A 25,316-nucleotide genomic window follows, 5' to 3' on the forward strand; every position below is an offset into this window, starting at 1 on the left:
CGGCTAAAGCTTCATTGACCGCTGACATGATGACCTTCTCTACGGAGTCAAGTCTGCGGGGGCAAATTCCCGTCCATTATTGATCGCTCCAGTCATCAAGCAATCAAGCGGGATGCGCGGTGTTTAAAAGGCAGCTCATGCCCTGCCACTGCTCGTCTTGATCTCAAGCACCTACAGCTTGACTTCGCTGTTTCTGAACAGACCATAATCCGTCGGCTTCACGCTACGGATCGTTAATATCCCTTGTTATTCCTTACCTGTCCGAAGGATACCGCGTGCCCACAATGGTCGAGGACAGCCCTCTTTCCAAGTACAATGTCAGCAACAAGCTATACAAACAATCTCTTCTCAATGCTGTGTGCTTAGTTGCTGGTGTCTCCATCTTCTTTTTTGGCTATGACCAGGGTCTAATGGGTGGCGTGAACACCAACCGCAACTATGCTGAATTGATGGGGTTTGGCTATTACGACGAGCAACAAGGCGATGTCGTCGTCACCAAGCCTATGCTTCAAGGGAGCATTGTAAGAACACTTCCTGCGTCCCGACATTTTCAATGATGAAAATAGACCACATGGAAACTGACCGCCGTATTACCCAGATCGCGGTTTACTACCTGCCCGGTACACTTTGTGGCTGCCTTCTAGGCGGTTGGTTCGGTGATCGGTATGGCCGGATTGCCACGATTGGGTTGGGCGCAATTTGGTCAATTATCGGGGCATGTTTGCAATGTTCGGCTCAAGATGCGACCTGGATGTATTGTGGTTCGTTTCCCCGATCGGGGTATCTCGTTTACTACTGATGAACAGTTGCAGCTCGCGTCTTCAACGGCATAGGCACTGGCATACTAAATGCTATCACACCTGTTTGGGCTACGGAAACATCAGGCCACACCTCCCGCGGCAAATTTATCTCGTTGGAGTTCACTCTCAATATCTTTGGAGTGGTCGCTGCTTATTGGATCGAATTGTGAGTAGTAGTACCCTTGATGAACCTCTGCAATAAGCCTAATCAAGTGAGTAGTGGAACTTCAAAGTACTCTGACCCCCTGTCGTCATTCATCTGGAGGTTCCCTGTCGCCTTCCAGATCGTGCCCCTTATCGTACTAGCTGTTGTCGTCTGGTTCATGCCCGAGTCCCCGCGATGGCTCGTTAAGGTTGGTCGCAATGACGAAGCCCGCTTCATCCTGGAACGTCTGCGTGGCAAAGATGGTGATGATGGGGAACTGGCTACATTTGAGTTCCAGGATATTGTCAACATCAACAAGTTGGAAACACAGGAGTCCAAGCAACAGAGTTATTTCCGCATGTTCTTCGGCATTGGGTCGGGAAAACTTCACATCGGTCGCCGCGTACAGCTGGTTATCTGGCTGCAGATCCTGCAGGAGTGGATTGGCATTGCGGGTATCACAATCTACGGTCCCACGATTTTCAAGCTTGCTGGGATCTCTGCCGACGACCGTCTTTGGGTGACTGGCCTCAATGATATCACGTACATGGTGCGTCCCTCACTTTCGGCCACCTGATCCTTCGCAGAAATCAATCAGCTAATTGACCTCACCTAGATTGCGACATTGATTTGCGTCTTCACCATTGACCGTATCGGTCGACGCTGGACACTATATTGGGGTGCGGTCGGACAGGGAATTTGCATGTTCGTTGCGGGTGGCCTTGCCCGAGCTACCATTGAAGCCAGTCCCGGTTCCCGCGGTGGTATCGGCGGTGCGGCCACATTCTTTGTTTTCCTCTACACCATGATCTTCGGTGCCACCTGGTTGACCGTTCCTTGGTTGTACCCTGCCGAGATTTTCCCGCTTCAAGTCCGTGCTCGTGGTAACGCGTGGGGGGTGGTAGGATGGTCAATCGGTAATGGTTGGACTGTAAGCTTTCATCCTGTCGGGGAATGAAGACAAGGGCACTTTCTAACGTCTGCATAGGTACTCCTTCTTCCGACAATCTTCGAAAAGCTCAATGAAAAAACCTTATACATCTTCGGTGGGGTTAACTTCTTGAGCATCGTCATTGTGTGGGCACTTTATCCAGAGTCTAACCAGAGGACATTGGAGGAAATGGATTTAGTCTTTGCCAGCGAGAGCATCTGGAACTGGGAGGCTGAAAAGACATTTGCCAAATTGAAAGCAGAACTACCCGAACTGACCCAAGCAGATAGACGCCAGAGCTGTGTCGTTGATGCCGAGAAGGGCTCCTTGCGGTCTCTGAGACCCGACCATACTTTGAGCGGCGATCGTCCTTGCTTGACGAGTCACGATGATACTAAGCGGATGGCCGACGCATGCGAACAGTCTCACGTTGAACATCCATAAGCAGCTACCCAACAAGAACCCGGTTATTATATATCAAGAATGTGGACAATAACCTTACACGAAGTGTGAATTTAAGTGACCTTATGGCGTTGTAACAAGGCTGAATGTTTTATGAAAGGGATATTTTCAAGTATCGAACTATACAACAGTTAGAACATGCATATGTTACTTTGGATCTAAGCTCTATTCCGAAGTAGCCGGCTGCAGAGGAACGTATCTATAAAATAATCAGAACTTGAGAACAAGGCAGAAATGAGTCTTGCTAGCATAGGAAACAGATACAAGCAACCTGTTCAACGAATAAGACTATCTTTTCAGTGTAATCCTTTAAATTTATTGGTTCTATCGAGGATGACCAAACAGAGGTTTTAACTTCCGTGGAGGGAGGCATTAGAGATCGCCACCTCCGCACTAGAAGAGGCTTTTTTGGTGGAATATTGTAAACCAAGCACTCCAGCCGTGTCCCACAGGAGGCATTCGAGATCGCCACCCCCGCACTAGAAGAAGCTTTTTTTGTGGGATATGGTAAACCAAGCACTCCAACTGCAGGCACGATACTTCCGTGGATTTTATTTGTTTTTGTCCTCGCCGAGTAGTCTCAGGGTGAACAGCTGCCGATTATGTCATATAAAAAGCTGTCATCCTTTCGCCTTCCGTTCAACTTCTCGAGTCCCAAATGTGGCCGCGCGTTTGACCTGGCACCCAATTCTCGTTGTTGTCCACAGTTGGTCATTGCTTCTTCAACATCATTAATTTTCAGCAGTGTTAATCTCTGCAGAAAAGGTCTCATTCCATCCGGCCATGGCGGAGAGTATCCGTCGCGCTGCAGATGGTCTTACTGGCGCTTATACTGGCCACGATTTGGGCGTCAAAATCTACATTACCACAGTCTTGAGCATTACCTTGTACAATGCTCTTGAACTTGTCATTCTCATCTTCACGACTTTCAAGAAATACAAAGGCCTGTATTTCTGGAGTCTCTTGCTCTCTAGCTCAATCGGCCTTGTACCATACGCGCTTGGATTTCTCCTGAAGCTTTTCCAGCTATCCGCCCTGTGGCTCTCTCTTACCTTGCTTACTATCGGCTGGTACTGCATGGTAACGGGTCAGTCAGTTGTTCTCTATTCACGGCTTCATCTGGTGATGTATGATCCAAGAATACTCGATCGCGTCTTGGCTCTGATAATCATCGATGCTATCATTTTGCACATTCCTACAACTGTCTTGACATATGGATCAAATCTAAAACCCAACAATCACGAATTTATTTCAGGGTTTCTTGTCATGGAGAAGATCCAGATGACAGGATTTTGCCTGCAGGAGTTTATTATCTCAGGTATATACATCTGGGAGACCACCAAAATGCTACAACTAAACTCAAGCCCAGCCAAGAAGAGACTGTTGCTCGAGTTGTTTCTTATAAACTCGGTGATCAGTCTCATGGATGTTGGCCTTCTGGTGGTGGAATACCTGAACCTTTATGTCATCGAAGCTACACTCAAAGGCGCCATCTATAGTGTGAAACTGAAATTAGAGTTTGCTGTGTTAGGACGGTTGACCGATTTCATCCAGGGTCGCCATGGATGGGATGAAATTACGTGTGACTTGCCTAATTCTGGTTATTCTGGACAAACATCTGATCGCCAAGAACCATCTTGCTAAAGCGTCTTTCCAGGATAGGCAGGATGTTCAGGGAGCGCGGTACATTGAAATATCTTACTTTTCTATTGAGCGATAAACAATGGTCACATCTATGGCGTAATTGATGCTATTCCCCTGCCTCTTCAAAAAATAATTCCTTTTCTCCGTCATCTGTACCGATGCGTTTTCAAATGTTTGAGTGAGAATCTGGAGTCCTGTAACCTGTATCGGGCCATACATAGCCCGGTAGTAGAACCATATAGTAGAACCATATAGTGACTACGCATAAGTCCGGGTTCTAGCTCAGCGGGTGTCAAAAAAAGTTCAGCGGGACTAGTCTTAGGACACGCTCAGGTGCCGAAGCTAATAGGGTGCCAATATATTCTGATACCCGATTGCCTGATTTGTTGGCAGTCTTTTCTTATCTTTTTGTCTTTTTACTTTTTAACTCGATTGATATTCACCTTTCCCGTTACAGCACTGCTTTTCCGCGGTCCGTTTTCTCATGAACGATGGCGCACTTTTGCAAGATTGCTGGGGCCAACGCAGTCGCCTCAGATTGGGAGCCCTGTGAACTTGTTTCCAATTTCCGCCGTTCAACGGGGGTTAAGGTCCAATAGAATGCATCCATTGAATGTTTCAGCCCAAGGAGCGGCTCGTATAAACCCTTAATTTGCATGACCAGGGTGCCCAGATGGTCTAGGCTCGGCTAAGATACTGCCATTTAGGCTTTGCGAGTAACTGCCAAGCATGGATTTTCCGCGAGTAAGCATTGACACCCCCAAGTTAGCTGTCACTCAATTTTAATTCCAAATATTTCGGCCATAACAGCCCCAGACCTCTGGTGAATTTGGTCTGTTCACCCCACCATCTAATGTGTGTCGGATGAAGCGGGAAAAACCATGGGCTGAAGATGTATTTATTGCCTAAGAGCTATGATGGTGTGATTGAACTTTCATTGCATCTGCTGCAGCTTGCTCATTTTTTAGTTGGAATGGCTGCGGTGCAGTTCTTTTCTTCTCGCTGCCGCATGGGTGAGGGATGGGTCATAAATGGGTGACCGCTGCCTATCGGTGTCAAATAATTGGATCATGCACCGCACCAAACACGAGGGGGCGCATGGTATGTGCACATAGCCAGCACGGACTGACGAACTAAAACTAAATTTGCCTTCTCCCGGGAAGTGCAAATTCGGCCAAAGAGAAGAAAAACAAACAATAGATCGCTCCATTCTTGAGTGTAGAATCTCAATCAACCTAATTTGTATTATTAAGTGTCACCGAGGCATAGGAAATTCACAAAGCAACGCTTACCCTAAGGTAGGGTACAATGCAAGGGGCCCGAGAGGTGCGAATTGGAATATAGCGTGATGGCCCGTGCATGGCTCGCTTGTAACAATATCGGAGTAGAATCATCCTATCGGAGTGTACCATACCTCATCCTACCTATCCATTCCACGTAACATCTCCGATGCCGCGGCCCAAAGGTGGCCGGCTCACAATGTCCAGTAGAGGGAACCCCGTGTCTTTTCGTTACCATTTCGACGGTCTCTAGATATCTCTGGCTGAAAACCTCTTCGCTCTATCCGCTTCCCGTGCTGCCGCTTTCGCCCAAAGAAGATCAAAGAGTCATATCGGTGTCCCGCGCTTTGCACCTCAAGAGCATTCACCAACGGCAATCATGTCGAATCATAGATACAAGACAGACAATTATCCGACGCTAAGCCGTCCATTTGAATCAATAAAACCAGAGTACGATGTCGTGGTCATAGGATCTGGTTATGGCGCTGGCGTTGCAGCATGTCGAATGGCTCGGGCAGGAAAGTCTGTCGCGGTGCTAGAGCTCGGTTGGGAAAGAAGATGTAAGCACGACTCGCATTTCGTTGATTGAACGTCCACCACTATAAACTATGGGACATTCATCGAGAGACCTGAAATGAGAAGTCAGTGCTAACATCCAATTGAGCCGGCTCGTTTCCGCATACGCTCATTCGGTGTCTTATGGACATGAACATTTCAGGGAAACCAGCAAAAGATTCGCTCATGTCAAACTGGCTATCATCCGGACACCCCACCAGACTCTTCCAGTTATTGCTGGGGAATGGACAGCATGCTTTTTCTGCTCATGGTATGTGGCGTCCATGATTTCCTAAGTTCTACACGTGACGACTCAATTTGAACATCGGAATTTTTGACAGAAATCTTAGGGCTTGGGGGATGCTCGTTGATAAATGCAGGAGTCTTTCTGGAAGCAGATGAAGACACGCTGAGAATGAGTCCGTGGCCACCGGAGATTAGAAATGACCCATCAGTGCTGGACGATTGTGAGTTTTATGCACACGTTCATGTTCGGAAATTACCCGTAGGCTAATTAGATCAGACTATTTACGAGCTGAAACCATGCTGCAACCCTCCACATACCCTGAAGAATTTCCACGTTTGAGCAAATTCGAACATCTCCGAGAGGATTCAAGGCGAATGGGAACAGGTGCAAATTTCTACAAAGCGCCGCTAACTACTTTCTTCCATGAGAGCCGCAACAATGTGGGCGTAAAGATGCAGGCAAACGCAGGATCGGGCCACGAGTCTACTGGCCTTAACGATGGTTCCAAAAATTCGGTAGCGACGACATATCTCGCAGATGCCTGGAATTGGGGCGCTGAGATTTTCTGCGGATGCGAGGTAAAATTCATCGAGAAAGACCCGGAAGAGAAGGGCTACATCATTCATTTTGCGTGGCATGGAAGGGGGAGATCTGTGTTTGCGGATCATTTCAAGGAACAGCTTTTCTGGATTAAAGCAGTAGGTGCCGATGCAAACAAGCCTTGCCCATCTTCCAACCGGATCATTACATGCTAACATTTATCAATTTTGGCCGGTTCAGACAGAATTCTGTTTTCTTGGAGCCGGTGCTTTGGGCACTACTGAGATCCTGCTTCGGTCCAAAAAGCGTGGCTTGCAGATGTCTCCACTAGTGGGAAGAAATCTATCCGGGAATGGTGACATGTTGGTGTTTGGCAAGTTTCATGCATAGAGCGAAGTTTCATACGTCTGATTATGATTTAGGGTACAATGGGAGCGCCGACATAAACGCAATAGCCCGTCGATCGTCAAGCTCTTCCAAGGCACCGGGGCCCACGATCACAGGTGTGATTGACAACCGCCTTGTCGATCCCGCAAACAACCCTCTTTCTGGATATGTCATTCAAGACGGTTGTATTCCTGAGCCAATGAATCCAGTTATCCAAGTTATGTTTACCCTACAGACTATAAAGGATCAGGCGGTCTCCTTCCTTTCGAATCCTCGAAAGGAGACTAGAAGGACTCTTGCCTCTTTGAAATCATTCTTACTCGGCCCGTACGCCCACGGTGGAGCCCTGCAGCGGACTTCAACATATCTTGTGATGTCTCACGACAGCAATGAGATGACCTTGACTCTTGATGGTGACCGGCTGTGTTTGCGAGCACCTTCGGAAGGTCGCTCTGATAACTTTAAGAAGATAAAAGCAGTTCTCAGCGAGTTGTTCGGGCGTACACAAGCAAATATGGGATTTTCATACTTCTACGGTAAGGCGTCTCCCGGTAATAATGACAAACTAGGCTAACTGGATCAAGGCCGCCATGAAGAGGAAATTACTGTGCATCCGCTTGGAGGAGCCAATATGAGCAGCGATGGTACAGGGCGTGCAGGTGTAACGAATTGTTTGGGAGAGGTCTTCACTGGCCGAGGTAGTGAAGTACACAAAGGCCTCGTGTGTTGCGATGCTTCTATCATTCCGACAGCCCTGGGTGTGAATCCACTGGCAACAATAAGTGCCCTCTCAGAGCGCTCCGTTAGCTCGCTCGTCAAGCGGTCTGGGCTGTCAATTGATTTGAAGACCAGAAATGGTGATTTGGATATCCACAGCAATCCCAGAGTATCAATAAATTATCAGAACGAGCAAGGCAGCATCAAGGGAAGGTCGAGCTCCATAGGATGGCAGTTTACGGAGACTCTATATGGACATATCTATATGGGACCGCGAAAGAAAGATCCGGGGCGGTTTGACAAGGTTGGAAAAGGCTCTTCCTGTCCAATGCAAATCTTTCTCACGATAGAAATCTGCACACCCGTAAAAGGTGAGAAACCAGGGTCATTCTTTTTTGTATGGAATATTGACGGTTTTAATCTAGGATCGCAATATCAAGGTAAATGCACCGGTACAGTTTCCTGTTACGCGTTATCTACCAATACGCTCAGGATTGTCGACGGAACTGTGGAATTCTTCACGCCGATAGAAGATAAAGCTGAGTCGTCCGCCATCTCATACCGACTGGAGCTTCTCTCGGTAGAGGGCAAGCAGTTTTACCTGGAAGGTCATAAAGTTATCAACTCGAGCATAGCATTTTCTGTCAGAAAGACTTGGGAAGCCACAACTACGGTCAACGTCAATATCACTCGGCCTGACGGGGCAAGTCTTGGATCAGGCACTCTTCATATCTCATTGAGGGACTTTCAAAAGCAGATTCAAACATTCCGGACGACGAAACCTGTGACGGGTGGTCTTGTCCTGGCTTTGATAGGCTTTCTGGTCTCTTTTATGATCCACGTCAGCCTCTTCTTTTTCAGCCCCTTCGTTCCTGTGCGCTTTCCTCAGTCCTCGACGGAGGGTAATGTCCAATCAGAACGCCATGGGTCTTCATCGTGCAAAATCAAAGCCAAAGATGGCGTACAGGTGCTTCTCGACATTTATGATCCTCTCGTCGCTCAAGTAGAAGGCAATCTTGCAGACAGCTCAACCTCAGCCCATCCACCAGTCCTGCTTCTACCTGGAATTACCGGGATGGCGATGTATAATCTTTTCGCGCTGCCATTCTTGCGTCGCAACATGGTTCATTACCTAACGAGGCGTGGATACCGTTGTTACGCACTCACGCCTCGCTGGGGCTGTGATTCTACCGTGGCCCAGAAATCCACTGTCTTTGACTGCCGCCTTGACGTTGCTGCCGCAGTCGAATACATTCGGGAGAGAGAGCCGCAAAAACCATACGTGGTAGCCCATTGTCAAGGCTCCGTAGCACTCGGCATGGGACTCCTTGACGGGACTATTTCCAGTGGTGACCTGCTCGGTGTCACCGCAAACTCCGTGTTCATGAATCAGGTCTTTGGTTACTGGAACGCAGTCAAGGGACAGACCACTCTGCTCATCCAACTCTATGAATTGATCGCAGGGAGCTTCTTCCCAATTGCCAGCAGTGGTAGGGATGCCCTTTTCCAACGACTACTTGATGCTCTCCTTCGTCTTTATCCCGTGGGGAACAAACGAGATCGTTGCACATCCACTGCATGCCGTCGAACGTCTTTCGCTTTCGGGTTGTTATGGAATCACAACAACCTCGACATGGGCCTTCATGACAACATTCATCAGTACTTTGCAGGGACCCACACCAAGATCATGAAGCAAGTGGTCCACATGGGAGCTCGAGGAGTCTGTACGGACAACCAGTCACGTCCTCTGCTTACAGACGAGAATTTACAGCGCTTGCAAGGGTTACCGATTCTGTTCATTTCGGGTACGGACAACCAAGTATTCGACCCCGTGTCGACGCTGAAGGACTACGAGTTGTTACGCCGACGGTTCGGGGAGAGACATTATCGCAGATTCCTAGCCGAGGGATACGGGCATCTGGATCCTATTATTGGAAAGACAGCTGATGAAGATGTGTATTGGAGAATCTTAACCCATCTGGGAAGCTGTACTGAAACAGGGGAAGTGTTGAGAGCCAATTAACGTAGCCAGTCGGTTGAGAAATATAGCGGTGTTCGTTTGATATTATTTGTTTGTATGTTCGGCGATACTGTGGAGTGTTAATTCCACTAATGCCGCCAGTAACGTTACGGCGCGTTAGCCGAAGCAAGGACTGGGGTAAAAACGGACTCGGTAGAAATCCCGCGTTGGCAGCAACTGATTATCCGATCGCTGATTTGTTGATAAGAATCAGCTGATGGCGTCACGGCATGTGACGGCTTTCACATGTGAAAGTTGTAGTCGACTTTCTCCTCCAAAGTGATTCCTTCGTTTCTTTGTATTTTGTGCTTGAACATTTAGATCGATGGTTTCCTTTTCTTCGCAGCTCCTGGTTGTACAAAAATCTTCAAGCCTGGGACTAGACTGCGGCATATGCAGTGTGGGTAGATATGATAGGTACGACACATCTTATGATACTTTCGAGATCAACGCTAATTACGCTGCCAGATCACGTCTTGGGGAGACCTTCTACGCGTTTCCGTAAGATCCAGGTTTTCGCTGTGGTTTCCTTCTGGTCACTTTATCTTCTGCGGTAAGCCACACAGGTACCTGGGCATCCCAATAAACCTCCGGACACCGCGGCTAAGACTACTTTTTATCACAGCGCGAACAAGCATGGCCCGCCTTTTATTCGATCTCTTTCCAGATATTGCAGCAGCAGGCTAAGTGCCTGGCAGACCACCGTCATTATCTTTCTATGGCTCTATGTCTGCCGCAACTTTGGCAAGATCGTCGGCCTGGAATGCCCGGAGCCCTTGGCGAACCTCTACTCGCGATCTTTCTTTCGCGCGACTTGGATCACAACTGGGTTGGACGCTGGATTCTGGACTGCTATGAATATCAAGCCCAAATGGCTACGGGATTTGGCTTCCTTGGTTTTCACTGTCTACTATCTCATCGCCGCAGAGGCAGCGGATGAAAAGGTCCGGAAGGTTCGGGGTACCCTGAATCTGGAACATTTGAGGGTTTCCTGGAATAAAGCTACGTCGCCCTACCTATGGGTATTGGCGAGTTTGCTCCGACCTCGATTGACTCGGTATTCGCCTCGAGCGATTCGCATTGCGCGCCCGCTCCACTCCGTCCACGGTGATCCTGTGAATGCATGGCTGTACTTTGATGGGCCTCTGAGTGCGCTCAAAGACCAAACTAAAATCATTCTGGACATTCCAGGAGGTGGCTTTGTTGCTATGGGACCTCGAAGTTCTGAAGACAAGTTATTGTCGTGGGCAGGACGGCTGAAAGTGCCGGTGTTGAGCATCGACTACAAAAAGGCTCCAGAATTTGCGTATCCGTATGCGCTACATGAGTGCTACGATGTTTATCACACGATCATGTCTACAAATGGCCGTTGTCTTGGGATGAGTGGCTTGACACGCCCGCGAGTTGTGGTGACGGGAGAAAGTGCGGGCGGCAATCTAGCAGTCTCGATGACCCTGATGGTCTTGCAGTCGGCTATGGCACAAGGCTGGAAGGGTGACGATGTAATACCTCGTCCAGACGGGCTAGTCCTGGCATATCCGGCGCTCAACATGAGAGTCGAAAGCTGGATGACCGACGAGCAAATGTCATTGATCCAGGATAAAAGCTCCCGCCAGACCAACCGAAGTGTTCTGCAACGGAAACAGGATCAATATCGCAAACTAACGCCGTACACGTCCCCGGGTCATTCGGTTGAGAACTTGACAGCAATCACGAAACAAGAACCCCAGAAAGATGAGCAAGTCAATGTTGCATCCGAGACCTCAAAAGCACTCCGCGAGAAGCTGAAAAAGAGTGAGGATCTGAATAATAACGCACTCTCTCAGCCCGAGGACCAAGTCCAACCTATCAAAACGAGACTGGCCGTTTCTTCAATGATATCCTACGTTCATGATCGGATTCTCACACCTGAAATGATGCGAGCTATGATCATCCTCTACATTGGACCTCATCACCGTCCGGACTTCAATACCGACTTCTACCTGTCCCCGGTTCTTGCACCGGATTCACTTCTCGCAGCTTTCCCCAAAACCTACATCTTGACCGGCGAGCGCGACCCCTTGGTTGATGATACAGTCATTTTCGCAGGCAGACTGCGCCAAGCAAAGCTTCATCAATTCCATGAACGTCAAGACCTAGGTCTAGAGAAATCGGGACACCAATTCAACGAGAAGGATCATGTCGAGGTCTCGCTTATCCCGGGTGTGTCGCATGGGTTCATGCAAATGGCCGGATTCTTCCCGGATGCATGGAAATACATCAATCGCAGCGCGAGTTGGATTGAGAACATCTTCAATTCTATGGAGGTAGATGACTCTGAATACAGTCTTCTTCAAGCATCTCAGAGCTCTGGTGTGAGGTCTTCCCAAAAGTGGAAGAGCGCCACCAAGAGTAACGGGGGTGTCAAAGGCTACCACAGCAACCATCACCGCCGTTTCACGGGCGAGTCTTCAGCGGATGAGGACAGGCCGTTAGAGATGAGTATGAGCAAGATTAAATCTTCGCCTCACATGTCAGATCAACCCGAAACTCGCGTGCGTCGCAGAAGATCTCGTTCATCATTTGCCTCCTCTCGATTGACCGGGTTCACAAGCGCTGGAATCGAGTCTGGCCATACAAGGGAATTCATTGCAAAACTGAAACGCCTTGAGCTCGACAGGCAAGATCAAGACACATTTGATGAGGTCAACAGTGCACCAGTAAGCCCAGGAACTGCTCGTCCACGTGGTCGAAGTATTGCATCTTTAGATAGCGAAGAAGATCTTTTAGATCGGCGGATGAACGGGATTGCGGGTGGTCTTATGGGAATGGGAGAGGGTGCGCGCACACCTGGGACATGAAGTTATGAACTTGATGATCATGAGGAGTACATAGATACATGAGAAATTATCACTGTATTGCAATTGAAAGTACCTTACTGACGATGACAATGTTGATCGACTGCTTCACATGCCAGTCGCATGTGAGATGTTGTCCTAGCATGTGAAAGTGGATCGCGCATCTTCCGTAGGAGAAACGTATGTAATCTCGCTTGTACTTTCACATAAAGTCAATTTGACATGACAGGTGAAAGGTCTGGCACTGTGCCCGGCAAATTGTACCAATAAGCGTTGGAACAATCGCCTCGTGGAAGTCGGCATGGCGATCGCGGCTTTCGGGATTGTCCCGACCACGTTCGGCACGTTCTTCCAATACACAGATACACACCGTACTAACTAGTGTCGGGTTTCTGAAAGAAACAGTATGCAAAGAAGCTTGTATGTAATTAAGCCTGATAGTGGAGGGATTCTAAGTCAAAGATATAGCTAATGACGCGTGCCAACCCCCTTATAGACCTCGGGCTATTTACATCAACCACTTTCTGCGGTGTCCCTGTCCACCTTCCAAAGTCACAGTTGCCTCAATTCTAACCCAAAGCACTGCAAATGTTGCAGCGGCCAGCAACACACCGACCATGATGCTGGTATTCACATAGCTATGTGGATCCGCCTTTTGGTGCTGGTTGCTGCGGATCAACAACCCGGCGATCGGAGTTCCAAGCAACGTCGCAAAACCTCGCACCATGTACAATACACCGTTTACACTGGCAAAATTCTGCACACCAAACAGCTCCACAAGGCTCGTTGGGAAGAGCGAAACATAGGCCGAGGCAAATACACCGTAGAAAACGGTGAACACGATGAACAGTGCGCTGCCGCTGGATTGGCTCGTTGATAACGAAGATGGAAGCCAAAGAGCCAGCACAGCCACCGACGACACCATCGTTGTCAGGAATAATGTATTTAGCCTGCCCATGCGATCTGCCGCATACCCAATAGCAATCTTGCCGACGGCATTCGCCGCGTTCGAAATGGCAATAAAGTTGGCGGATGTCGCCTGTGAATACCCCAGAGTGCGCGCGAAGGAGGCAAAAAAGAAAACAGGCGTATAGTATGCAGCTGATTGAAGCGCTGCTCCCAATGCGTGGGCGGCAAACTTGCGAGTGCGCACGACGCGCCAGTCGACCAGGGGAATGCGCAGAATGCTCGCTCGTGAGTTCGCCGCATTCTCTGCCTGAATTCGAGTCAACTGGCTGGCTGGCCATCGCATGAAAACACCAGACGCTGTGATGAGCACGAACGAGATCGCCGCGGTGATGCGGAGGCAGTTGCGGAACCCGACGCGTTCAATGAAATATCGAAAGGCCAGGGGCCAGGCGACGCCTCCAACACCTGTTCCTGCAAGGATGATCCCCATGGCAAGCCCTCGATGACTCGAAAACCAAGTGGGTGCTACTGTTACAGAAGGCATGTATGCCATGCAGGTCCCAATTCCAAGAAGCAGACCCTGAGTGAGGAGGAACTGCCACAAAGCTTGGCTGAAGCTGGCCAGAACGAGTGCAACGGAGTAGATGATCCCGCCACTCCAAATGACTGCACGTGGTGAGTACTGCTTAGTCCACGCTGTTGTGAACGGGGCGCCAATTGTCATGAGTGCGATGGAGAGTGTCCCGATGAGATCAATCTGCGCCGGAGTTGCACCCGTGAAGGGCGTATTAGGGAGCTTGGACATGGAGTCATACAACTCCTGGTAGACACCGAAGGTAAAGTTGATACCGCATCCTGTGAACACGAGGGCGGTTGACGAGGTCAGGATGAGAAATGGCTGTCTGGGGAAACGTTATTATACTGCTTACGGCGGAAATACAAAGTTTGACCTACAGACGTTCTAACGTGGTAGGCTGAGCAGCGCCAGCTACTATCATAGGCTCCAAATGGCGATCCATGGTGATGTTGCGATCAAATCGATACAAATGCGGACTTTTAAACCTTCGGCTCGTTGAGTCACTGCGGGGCATCTCGGAGCTTAACATTCGGCGAGACGCCCGCGACGCCGAACCCCGGAGTTGCTTACTACATGGCAAATCGTTAATTTCATCCTGATGGCCGTGTCTGTTCAATGCTCACCATATGACATTTATGTGGAATTGAAATGAAATCGTTACGTGCGACGCGGTGGCAGTTGCATTTGTATAGTTCACAATTAAAGGCTCACCAGGTCTCTAGGTCACCATACGTAAGAATTTCTTCTCCATGTTGGAATGTTGTGACATGAAAAGTATCAATGGTCACACCGGCGTTGAGTTCTTTCCTCGAAAAGATGGTCTAAAAAAATTGCTCGAGTCAAGGGCCGAGAGCGCAATTTAGACATATGTGACGAATATCTTCATTTCCAAATAGACTTCCAGTCTTAGCAACTTGTCTCTGGGGATGAGTTTGCATGTTATAAAGGATAGGCTTTAGGCAAACGAGTCGGTCACCATTAGACATGACGCCAGTTCAAGTGTCTAAATTCCATCGTGATAAGCGATTATCAGATAATGCCTGCTTACGCCCAAGATGGTGTTGTTCTTTCTCGAGTCTTCCAATGCCCAGCCGATGCGCCCATCTTTGAGGGTTTTATTGCGCAGCCTCTAAGAGCATTTTAAGAAATGGCGTGAGTCAGAATCTGTGTTTGTCTTGGGGAAAAGCATATTTTCATCACTCGGAGCAAACGAGATGTGTTCAGAAGCCGAAGTAAAGCTGGTCTTCTTGCCTCCATATTCTCCAGATTTGAATTCTGTTAAAGAGTTCCTTGCTGACTTAAAAGACTTCATTCGGCGAAATTAGCAGTCTTGAGAACATAATCCGCATTCAGGATTTGATAGCTTCCTTGAAAATCGTGTTAATGCAGTGGGGGCAAGGATAGAGAGTGCACAAAGACACTTCCCGCACGCTTCCCGCACGCAAGACTAACCGTCAAGGAAATTCCGCAGCTGCATATTAGCACTGCCAACAAAATTTTCAGCTGACAATAGCATATGTAGTGTAGATCTGCAGATGCTATCTCAGTTGGCGTAGTTAATATTGATGTTGATCACATGCCAGCCATAATATCCGTATTGACTGTTTGCAAGTGCAACGGAAGATACATCTTTTATTGCCGTGTGAGTCCCGCGGGAGCGAGTAGCAGATTTACCTGATGAGAGCGAGATTGGACTAAGCCCTACTCTCCACTAGCCACCGACATCCGCCCCACCTTCACTGCCCTCAAGACCGAAAGCCGCCCCTCGACGATATCAAATTAAGGACAAGTTCACAGCGTTTTCACCACCTATTCTTCCATCCAGCTCAACTTTTACTTTTTCCAGGGATCATATTACGCTGGGAATAAACCTTTACTGATACTGAAAATGAGCATAGTGCCAATATCGATCATCTTGCTGTCGAGAGATACAGAATTGATATATTTATCTATGCATGATTTCATTTAGCCCAATCCATCGTTGAGCAACTGAATGATACTGTATTCTCAGATTAATTACTTTCCCTTTTAATGAAATTCTGCAGTATCAACAGCAAACTTGGACTTGAATCTACTTTGCTGCATAATGATACATGCACCTAATAAGGGGGGCGATTTAACTTTGACGGCTGCAGGGAAGTATGTGACGCCCTCTGCCTTATCACGTCATTTCAAATGTGGAGGTAGAGTCTCTACATCTACACCGCTATCTATCAGCATCTTTTTGGCGCTACCCTCAGTATCCCCGTCTAGGCACAGGGCAAATTTCGGGACAGCAATAGTAGGGGTAAAAAAGGGACTACACCGCTGGAGATAAAGGGGCTTCAGTAGTGGCAACAATAGGGCCAAAGGTGGCCGTCCCGCGTGCACAGGCGATGCTCTATCAGAGTGAACGCTTTTGTATCGGTACAGGAAATTCTTCCACCTCATGGCACAGAGTACCCCTTGGAAATCGGCTACAGAGGTCTCCTTTAGATTAATAAGCCATTTATACTACATGTGGTTTCCAAACGTGGTTTTAGTTGGATGGAGTATAGTAGGGGTCAATTACGCTCCCCCGCGATCGAGGAGATGTAACTGGCAAGGTTATCTCCGAGCTTTAGTACCCACTGTTTTCACTAGAAGCGTCGCATCATTGATGCAAGGCATATCCATACCGCAGAGAAAGATGCAATGTGACGTCTTTTGGTGTTTGCGATGCATATATGCATGACGTGGCCACTGAAACCTGAATCGGTTGGCGATCGGAAACCCTAAGTGCCTATATAACGCCTTGGATTGGCACCACTAGTTACCTACCAAGCCTTCATTGATTTATTTACACCCATTCTCTATTCTATTCTTTCACACGAGATAAAATGAGCTCTACATCCTCTGTGCGGGCCTCTTCTCTTCGCAAAAATGGATATATCGTTATCAATGGTCGCCCCGGCAAAATCTACGAAATATCCATGTCAAATGAGAAGTGCCACTTTGAGGCAATAGACATTTTTACCGACAAGAAGCTTGACACTCTTGTGGCAAAAGAAGAGAACGTGGATGTTCCAGAAGTTTCGAGCAATGAGTATCAATTTGTATGGGTTTAATATTCTCAGGACTTACAAGCCCTATACTGACGATTGATTTTTCGCTCCTAGTCACATATCGAGGGCGGAATGCTTCATTTGATTTGTATGGACGGCGCCGAAAAGAATGATGTACCTGTTCCAGATGGTGATGTGGGGGGTAAGATTCGCGCACATGAAGACGCTGGCATCGACACCTTGATTACTGTAATATCGGCAATGGGTGAAAAAAGGGCAACTGCTGTCAAAGAGGCACAGAGAGGATAACGAAATTAGTGGAACAGGCCCTTGGTTTAATCAATAACTAAATATGTGGTCTTATGGTTTTACAATGCAGCGTAACCTTATATTTGACCCAGTAATGATTCCAATTTGGAGACTGTTCATCACTGTTGCTTCCCTCTTCCTGGTCAAATACTGGCAGACAATTCCTCGGACTGTTTTTGATGCAAGAAAGGGAAATATTCATCAAATATTTCTTCGAGATCGGGCGCAGGGTAGATTACAGATGATCTGCATTCACCCTCCAAATAATCAGAGCAGAGGGGCATACGAGGAGTCCTCCATAGATTAGGCAGTCGTTGTCAGCAGATATGGTCATTTTAAAGAGGATATTAAGTCATCTCTTCATCCCTACAAGGCAAAAGGTGCTACCGAGGAGCCTAGTAAAATCATCGCGCGGTAGCTTACACCAGGAGAGCGCCAAGAAGCGTCAAGTAGGAGAAAGCTATGGCTAACAGGCTGAGTATGTTGGTGAGCAGGGTCATGGTATCATTTTATATGACAAAGGTATCGAGAAATGACTGTCTGTGCTATCTGGCACCGAGTGGGCTCCTAAATCGTCACTTGCATGCGGAATGGCAGAGGGAGGTGACACCTTGCCAGATTCTCAGGGCCTACCCTAGCTCCTCATGGGATGTATGCTCGTGGCGAGGTTGAGCAACCAGGCAGTATTGTGACGTATGCAATCGCTTTCCTGGCCGTTGGTCATACTGACTGCTTCCCAGTGTGATCTTCGCGGTAGTTGTTGCCGCCACGCCGTTGACCCATATTGCTCCTCAAATTATAACCGTCACCAGATCCGCCGCTGCGGCCGATGAGCTCTTTCGTATTATTGACAGGAAATCCGCGATTGACTCTCTCTCAACTGTAGGGTTAACGCCGGAGAAATCTGTTGGCACGATTGAGATTCAGGACGTTCAGTTTGGCTACCCCTCCCGCCCAGATACCAAGATCCTCAAGAGCCTTAACTTGAACATCCCTACTGGAAAGACCACAGCGCTGGTCGGTGCTAGTGGCTCAGGAAAGAGCACCATAGTTGGTCTTCTGGAACGCTGGTACGAACAAGCTGCTGGAACAATTCTCCTCGATGGTATTGATATCCGGAGTTTCAATATTGCAAGTTCCATTTCCAATGACACAGGGAGCCATGGTGCAAAATGGTGATATTTAGAGATCTAATGGCAAGTCGATTGAACGGAGTTCTATGGATCACTACCGACCTGAATATTATCTGTCTTTTTACACTCCAGTTATGTAGAGATTAGCTGCTATTCCCAGACAGGCTTGGGATTGTCACGGGATGTTTAACTACATGTTCTAGCTTATATCAGCTCATTGGTACATCTGCGCATCACCCCCGGTAGACTTTATGATTGGGCGAAGGAATCAAGGGCAAGAGAGTGTATCATAATTTTGGTTTTTGTCTCGGATCTGAGGCTCAATGGCTGACCTTGCATATGTTGAGGTCAGCCAGGGCTCGCGAAGTGGCTGACACAGCCTACCCTAGTAGGAACAGGGGTAGAAACAGGGGCCCAGGCCCAGACTAAGGGCTAAAACTGGTCTCTTTGGTCATGGCCTCCACGTGACTGATACCGCCCGCTGGCTGAGATGTAGCAAAGCGAGCCTCAATGCTTCATCAATACCAGGGGCTTAGTAAGTATCATGGAGGTCTATCCAAATATCCAAGTCGCGATACTCCTGCTCCTCGCGGCACTGGGAGTAGTGAGTGTGTCAATCCGCCGTTTCTTCATCCGCCGTCAGTTCGCCCGCCGCCACGGCTGCCAACCAGTCGCGAGATCATTCAGCAAAGACCCCTTCCTGGGCCTTGATACGATCCCTGGCACCATCCGTGCACTCAGGCAACATGAAATTCTCGAACAAGGATGCGAGCTGTTTCGCGTCTATGGCAATACATTCACTCTCAAAGAGCTGCAGCGACGCGCGATTGTAACGATTGAGCCCGAAAATATCAAGACGATCCTATCGCTGAAATTCCAGGACTATGGTATCAGTCACCGCCTCGAGCCATTTAAGCCGCTGTTAGGCGAGGGTATCTTTAATACGGATGGCGAGCACTGGGCCTCATCGCGCGCTCTCATTCGGCCTAGTTTTCACCGTGAGCAGGTGGCCGATTTGACCACTTTGGAGGAGTTGTTTCAAGATTTGAAATTATTGCTTCCGCGAGATAACTCCACGGTTGACCTGCAGGAGCTGTTTTTCTGCTACACGATTGATTCTGCAACGGATTTTCTATTCGGACAGTCCATTCACACGTTAAGGAAGAACCAGTCGCAGAGCAGGTTCGCGGAAGCGTTTCATTATGCCCAGAAGGCTGTTCTCACGCGCGCCACTCTAGGGCCGCTGAATGTCGTCTACCGTGATCGAAAGGCCGATGAGTGTAATCGGATCTGCCGCGAGTTTGTGCAGCAGTTCGTCGAGGAAGCTGTCCATACCGTTGCGGATAAGAAACGGATACAAGCAGAGACAACACGGAAACACGTATTCTCGCATGAGCTTGCATCACGAACGTCCGATAAGCAGCGCATTTTGGATGAGCTGATGAATGTGCTGCTAGCCGGGCGGGATACGACTGCGAGTCTACTGGGGAATCTCTTCTTCATGCTGGCGAAGAACGCAGCTATATGGCAGAAGCTGCGGCGTGAAGTGGCCGTCTTACAGGGTCGGCCACCAACCTATGAGCATCTTGGGGGGCTGAAATATGTCCAGTGTTGCGTGAATGAATGTATGGACTATCAACGCAGTTCTCTTTGGCTTTCACTGATTAGGAACCAGCTCTCCGCCTGCACCCTGTCGTCCCACGAAACGAACGCGAAGCAATACGAGACACAATCCTCCCACTAGGTGGAGGCGAATATGGCCTATCCCCAGTCTTTGTTTCAAAAGGGACATTGGTATGCTACAACATCTACGCCATGCATCGGCGGATCGACTTCTATGGCCCAGATGCAGAAGAATTCCGTCCGGAGCGCTGGGAGGATGGTAAGCTACAGCCACGCTGGGGATATCTGCCATTCAATGGCGGACCACGGATCTGCATTGGACAGCGCTATGCTTTGACCGAGGTTAGCTACGTTCTTGTGCGGTTGGTGCAGGAATTCTCCGGGTTGGAGAGTCGGGATCCGGGGCCTTGGGAGGAGTCGCTGGCTTTGACACTTTGTTCAAGGAATGGAACGAGGGTTGGGCTTATTGTTTAGCTGGACATTTCGTTCGACCAAATAAAGTATATTATGGTAGGTCTAGTAAACGACAACACCATTGGCCTTCTTTTCCTCCGCCTCGAGCGAGAGACTAGAGCTCGAAGACGAATATGAAATCTCAACACTCAAATCCCTTCTTACGACTTCTTCCTCTGCTTCCTCTTCCGCGTCTCCTTGAGACCGTTCTTTCCAAACATCTGCCAGGACCGTTGCCAATGAATCCAAAAATCTATCAACCTCGTCCTTTGTGCCAATGGTTACTCTCAAACACCCCCCACACCCAGCCTCCCTACCCTTTGTTTTGTCACCCATGTAGCGTTTTAGAGATTCAACTTAATGTCCACATATTTTATTGTACCTTGTTCTAGGCACATAGCACCAATAATACACATATATCCGAAATTCGAATTATTTCAAGAAAAAAGGGGGTATAAATAACACAGCTTTTGAAGCGAAGCGAAAAGAGGATAGAAACAAAAGAATATGCCAAGACGGGAATCGTCGTTTGAAGGGACCAGAAGTCCGGTAGCAAGGAAAGATCAGCGGTGATCGAGAGGGCTATGTATGCATGCAAGGCGCTCGGGTATTGGATGCAAGTATGCATATGACATTGACAGGAATGAAAGGTAGTGTCTTGGAAAGTCCCCTGTCAGAAGCAAGGTCCAAAGATATGCAGTATAGGAGAGTTGAAAGGTGCAGGGCAGGGTGTATATAAAACAGAGGTAAGTTCACATGTACTGAACGACCCAGAAAAGGATGATGTTCAAAAGGGTTTTCCGGTTTTTGTACATAATTAGATCATTGAAGCATGGGGGACTGTCGAGGAGCGGCCTTGGAAAGTTTTCCAGACCGAGGCGCGGCCGCAGATCCAATGTTACTTGCCCGGTGATCCTGGACGTGCTCACGGACCTGCTGTGAGCCGTAGAATCGATCGGATCCTCCCGCGGCATTGGATGGCCGTGGAAGGTGCGCCTGCGCAGCAATGGAAGGGGGGATCTTGGGGAGCGGACAGTTTGGTGGTGGTGCGACTGGAGGACCCATTGACAGGCCTAGACCCGGCATGCTCTTTCGGCGAGACATGCTCTGATGAGGTTGGGCCTCGGTCGGTAAAGGAGGCAAAGGTTGGCGTGGTGCCGGCTCCGGAGGGGGGGAGAGGCGGAGATATCGTCTGGACTTGGGGCTCCGGGTTCATCTGAATACCCAGTCCAGAACGACCAACGAAGCTGAGAGGCCGGGAAGGAGGAGAGCTCGCCATTTCGGAGGGAGCAGCCGCTCGAGGCACGCGAGAGAAGTTAGGAGCAGGTTGCCCAGACCGCACTACTCTTGACAGAGCATCCTCGGAATTGAATGCCCGCAAGGTCCGCCGGCCCTTTGCATCGTAAGCAACCATTGGTGGATCTGAAGAATCCGTGCGGCGGGAGCTTGCGATGCTGTATGTAGGTGACTGCGGGGGCGAAGAGACGGTAGACATGGGAAACTCGGCGCTCTCGCCTCGGAGAACACCCGCTACCGACGAAGGTTGAGAGTTGGAGATGGGGGTCGGCCCCGGTCTCGCCGCAAACTTTTTGCTGAAGGAAGGAACACTGAAGTTGGGGGCTGGAGGCGACGCGCTTCTAACCAAGCCGTCGGGGAACGTGGATGGGGGTGAGCTGGGTTGGACATGCTCTGTGCGATTCGGAATTGGAATCGCTCGTGGTTTAGAGGACGTGTAAATAGACTGGCGCTTGTCATGGCTGGATGTTGGTAGGCTGACAGGATATGTTGACTCAATATCGTGTGTCCGGGGGGCTTCTGTCGGGGAGACCGGAGGGTTGGCGGAGATAAATGACGAGGCTTGAGCATCGGAGGTAGTTGTAGACATGGATCCAGCTCGGGAGTCAATTGCCGAATGCTGATTCATGGAAACGTACGAGCTTCGCCGAGACTGGTAGGTCATCCCTCCGACCGATTGACCATCTTCCTCCTCGTTGGAAGATTGAAGATTCACCGGCTGCAGGAATAGACTGGAAACGCGATGGGGATCTTTCCTCACCATTTGTCGAACACTTGACTTGGACCGAAGCTGAGGCTCGGGCATGTCGTCTTCAGAGTGCTTCTCCGCCGTAAGTTTGGGCCCTCCGCGAGCTTCGATCTCCGCCCGGACCACCGTAAGCCAAGAGATCATCGACTCGGGGTTGTCGAAGACCAAGAGAAAGCTTCTTGCCAGACGTCGCGCGTTCGATCGGTGGAACCCGAAGCGCAGCCGGGACTTGGGAGGCTCCGCGGACTCAGGGCCGGCATCTGCCGTCGGATTTTGAGAAATCTGCAACACCCAATGTTTTCCGGGGATGGCGTCACTGGCAAATGCCACCGATTTGGGACCCAATGGCAGCATCTTCTCGGGAAGACGGTCATTTTTGCCTTCGCCTGCATACTGAAGGATATAGCCGGTCGTAGAGAGCACGTAGATTTTCTTCGTCCAATCCACCTTATTTATAGAACTTGATACAGTCCGTGTATGTTTTCGTTCTTTTTGCTCCTTCTTCTTTCGTGCCGCGTCGGACGCCTCGATATGGCCATGGGAGCCTTTTCGGCCATTGTCCGCGTCGCTTCTCCCCATTGTCGCATGAAGGCGCAGGATCGAATCTGCGGAGATCGCAGGCGCAGACAAACACTCATGCTTGAACGATTGTGGGTAGGCCTGGAATAAAGGCGGGGGTTTCCAACCATACTGTTCCTGGGACCGCTGTTTGGGGTCGATGACTGGCTGTGGAGGAGGAGGTGGTGGCGGTGGCGGTGGTGTTCGCGTTGTTTTTAATGTGGCTCGCGGCCTTGGTGTTGTTGGGGAGGTCACGGTGGGAGTTGACGCTACTGTCCGAGGTGACAAAAGGTCTGGGGAAAGAGACGCGTCGGATACGGTCACTATTTGTGTTACAGGCTGCTGGGCCTCGTCAATCTCGGCCAATTTGCTATCGAGGGCCGCTGCGGCGCGTGTCGACTTGTCGCGACCGAATAAACTGCGCAGACTGCTCTTGGACGACTGGCGCTTCACCGGACTCTGGAGAGGAACGGGCTCTCCGGAACCGTTGGTGCTAGGATAGTCATGCGGGCGCGGACGCGACAATCGTGAAGCCTGCGCTTTAGTCTCCGTAGCAGCCGCCGGGCTAAAGTTGGTCTGCAACGGTGCGAGGCGATGCCCTCTGCGCTCACCGAACGACGGTGGCATAGAGTCCGGAGTCATGGAAGACATATCGCCCATCTGGCGGGATCGTCTTGACGGCCGTCAGCGGCAGCGCATTGCCGTTTGAAGGTCAAGAAAAGGAGGTGATCAACGGGGCAATGATCATCGAAAAACGTGGGCGCGGATGCACGAGGCGAACGTTATCGGCAAATTCCGCAGGCCGGCATGAGAGAATCAAGAAGGAAAACAAGGGAGGAAGAGAATCTCGAGAGAAATTAGCGAGTGGGGGGAGAATCGTGAGATCGGCTCCCAAACGTGATGCTCCCAACGTGATGGACGTGCATAAAATTGAGGCAGGCTAATTTGGGGCCGTCTGGGCCTTCTATTTCCGATCATTACTCATTCCTATACTGAAGTACCGCACCCTACTGTATGCAGGGCTTCCTACCAAACAAAGAAGCATCCTACAAGTGGAGCTCAAATCCCGCTCCACCGAATTCCAACGACACTCGGTAAATTGTCGTGCCGTCTATACCGATGGCTCCTCATTTCTCCGGTCCGCACTTCAATCCCTGTCCGGACTCCACACATCCCATCAGCCCAGCCCCATTATCACAATGCCGGGCCATTGCAATGTCCTTGGTGGTCAGGCCGCGCGGATTATGAGTCGTCCAGTGGACATCGACGGACCCGAACCGCTGCGCGCGTCAGCCTCATTTTACTTGATCTATCTTCGATCCAATGTCAACTTACCACGGTCATAGTAGGGTGGTGTTTCTTCACCGAGCTCTCCGATGCGATCAGGTTCACGAAAGACTGCATGAATCAGTCTCAAACGGTTCAATTGCGCTCGGAACGGAGTCACTCACCACGGCCTTGAAATAGCTTTTGAAATAGAATGTCTTGGTCACTCCCATTCCTTCCGCGTCCAGCGCCCATCCCTGTTGCTGCAGCGCTGCGGTGTCCGACCCGAGCTGCCGCGGGTCTTCACCTTCTGCAAACCGAGGTGTGGGCGTGTTGGAAGCCATTCGGAACTGGGGAGCTGGTGTACGGGGGAAATGGCGAGGGGCAGATGCAAAGGCGGGTCTTTGCAGAGCAAATCTTCCGAGGCGCAGTGCGGGGATACTTGCCATAGCTATGCGCTGTGTGCTGCGTGCTGCAGTTCGGAGTTGGTGCTTGTTGCTCCGATTCCAGGCTCCCGTTGATCCGTCGCGCGTGCACGGACCAATTTGCTATCTTATCGCCCGGCAGTCCGGTGTTTACCTCTCTAGTTGAAAGTGGCATATTGCATCTAAGCTCTATAGATAGGCAAGGGCGTGAGGTAAGTGGCCATTTTGCTCTAGCCTTCGAAGGAATAGACGTTGGGACATCTGTAACTTTCCACTGGCGACCTCGTCTATCGCGAACGATATTTACCGGCATGTCTAGCGTAAGTCGCACCGCTCGTCGTCCGGACTAGACAACTACGTTCTATTGATAATGGAACCTGTCACCTCAAGCAGCCCGGGCATCATACTTGGATATTGAAATGTTATTGTTA

The 25,316-nt window shown here is 49.6% G+C and overlaps 9 protein-coding genes across 9 annotated transcripts; 6 read left to right on the forward strand and 3 right to left on the reverse strand.

The window, feature by feature from the left end:
* Positions 1 to 284: 284 nt before the first annotated feature.
* Positions 285 to 2,320, forward strand: N7498_002076 (sugar porter family MFS transporter; the record flags this gene model as incomplete). Its single annotated transcript, XM_058449138.1, has 6 exons — positions 285 to 521; positions 599 to 761; positions 813 to 966; positions 1,021 to 1,495; positions 1,562 to 1,876; positions 1,934 to 2,320. 6 exons carry the CDS (start codon positions 285 to 287, stop codon positions 2,318 to 2,320), a joined length of 1,731 nt encoding a protein of 576 aa, XP_058311482.1.
* An 801-nt stretch (positions 2,321 to 3,121) lies between these two features.
* Positions 3,122 to 3,982, forward strand: N7498_002077 (uncharacterized protein; the record flags this gene model as incomplete). The annotated part of the gene is made up of 1 exon (XM_058449139.1): positions 3,122 to 3,982. One exon carries the CDS (start codon positions 3,122 to 3,124, stop codon positions 3,980 to 3,982), a length of 861 nt encoding a protein of 286 aa, XP_058311483.1.
* Positions 3,983 to 10,138: 6,156 nt separating this feature from the next.
* N7498_002078 (putative lipase) lies at positions 10,139 to 12,568 on the forward strand (the record flags this gene model as incomplete). Its single annotated transcript, XM_058449140.1, has 3 exons — positions 10,139 to 10,145; positions 10,197 to 10,281; positions 10,354 to 12,568. 3 exons carry the CDS (start codon positions 10,139 to 10,141, stop codon positions 12,566 to 12,568), a joined length of 2,307 nt encoding a protein of 768 aa, XP_058311484.1.
* A 505-nt stretch (positions 12,569 to 13,073) lies between these two features.
* Positions 13,074 to 14,493, reverse strand: N7498_002079 (putative MFS monocarboxylate transporter; the record flags this gene model as incomplete). The annotated part of the gene is made up of 2 exons (XM_058449141.1): positions 13,074 to 14,376; positions 14,429 to 14,493. The coding sequence occupies 2 exons, from the start codon at positions 14,491 to 14,493 to the stop codon at positions 13,074 to 13,076; spliced, it is 1,368 nt and encodes a 455-aa protein (XP_058311485.1).
* A 2,416-nt stretch (positions 14,494 to 16,909) lies between these two features.
* N7498_002080 (uncharacterized protein) lies at positions 16,910 to 17,383 on the forward strand (the record flags this gene model as incomplete). Its single annotated transcript, XM_058449142.1, has 2 exons — positions 16,910 to 17,125; positions 17,189 to 17,383. 2 exons carry the CDS (start codon positions 16,910 to 16,912, stop codon positions 17,381 to 17,383), a joined length of 411 nt encoding a protein of 136 aa, XP_058311486.1.
* A 649-nt stretch (positions 17,384 to 18,032) lies between these two features.
* N7498_002081 (uncharacterized protein) lies at positions 18,033 to 18,562 on the forward strand (the record flags this gene model as incomplete). Its single annotated transcript, XM_058449143.1, has 2 exons — positions 18,033 to 18,076; positions 18,124 to 18,562. 2 exons carry the CDS (start codon positions 18,033 to 18,035, stop codon positions 18,560 to 18,562), a joined length of 483 nt encoding a protein of 160 aa, XP_058311487.1.
* Positions 18,563 to 19,060: 498 nt separating this feature from the next.
* N7498_002082 (cytochrome P450) lies at positions 19,061 to 20,613 on the forward strand (the record flags this gene model as incomplete). The annotated part of the gene is made up of 2 exons (XM_058449144.1): positions 19,061 to 20,141; positions 20,192 to 20,613. 2 exons carry the CDS (start codon positions 19,061 to 19,063, stop codon positions 20,611 to 20,613), a joined length of 1,503 nt encoding a protein of 500 aa, XP_058311488.1.
* Positions 20,614 to 21,517: 904 nt separating this feature from the next.
* Positions 21,518 to 23,845, reverse strand: N7498_002083 (peptidase family M20/M25/M40 protein; the record flags this gene model as incomplete). The annotated part of the gene is made up of 1 exon (XM_058449145.1): positions 21,518 to 23,845. One exon carries the CDS (start codon positions 23,843 to 23,845, stop codon positions 21,518 to 21,520), a length of 2,328 nt encoding a protein of 775 aa, XP_058311489.1.
* Positions 23,846 to 24,321: 476 nt separating this feature from the next.
* On the reverse strand, positions 24,322 to 24,804 carry N7498_002084 (4a-hydroxytetrahydrobiopterin dehydratase; the record flags this gene model as incomplete). Its single annotated transcript, XM_058449146.1, has 3 exons — positions 24,322 to 24,474; positions 24,530 to 24,592; positions 24,646 to 24,804. The coding sequence occupies 3 exons, from the start codon at positions 24,802 to 24,804 to the stop codon at positions 24,322 to 24,324; spliced, it is 375 nt and encodes a 124-aa protein (XP_058311490.1).
* Between the last annotated feature and the right edge of the window lie 512 nt (positions 24,805 to 25,316).

The sequence above is a fragment of the Penicillium cinerascens genome, assembly GCF_028974065.1.
Source record: "Penicillium cinerascens strain IBT 15544 chromosome Unknown contig_1_segment0_segment0, whole genome shotgun sequence".
Classification (NCBI taxonomy): Eukaryota; Fungi; Ascomycota; class Eurotiomycetes; order Eurotiales; family Aspergillaceae; genus Penicillium; species Penicillium cinerascens.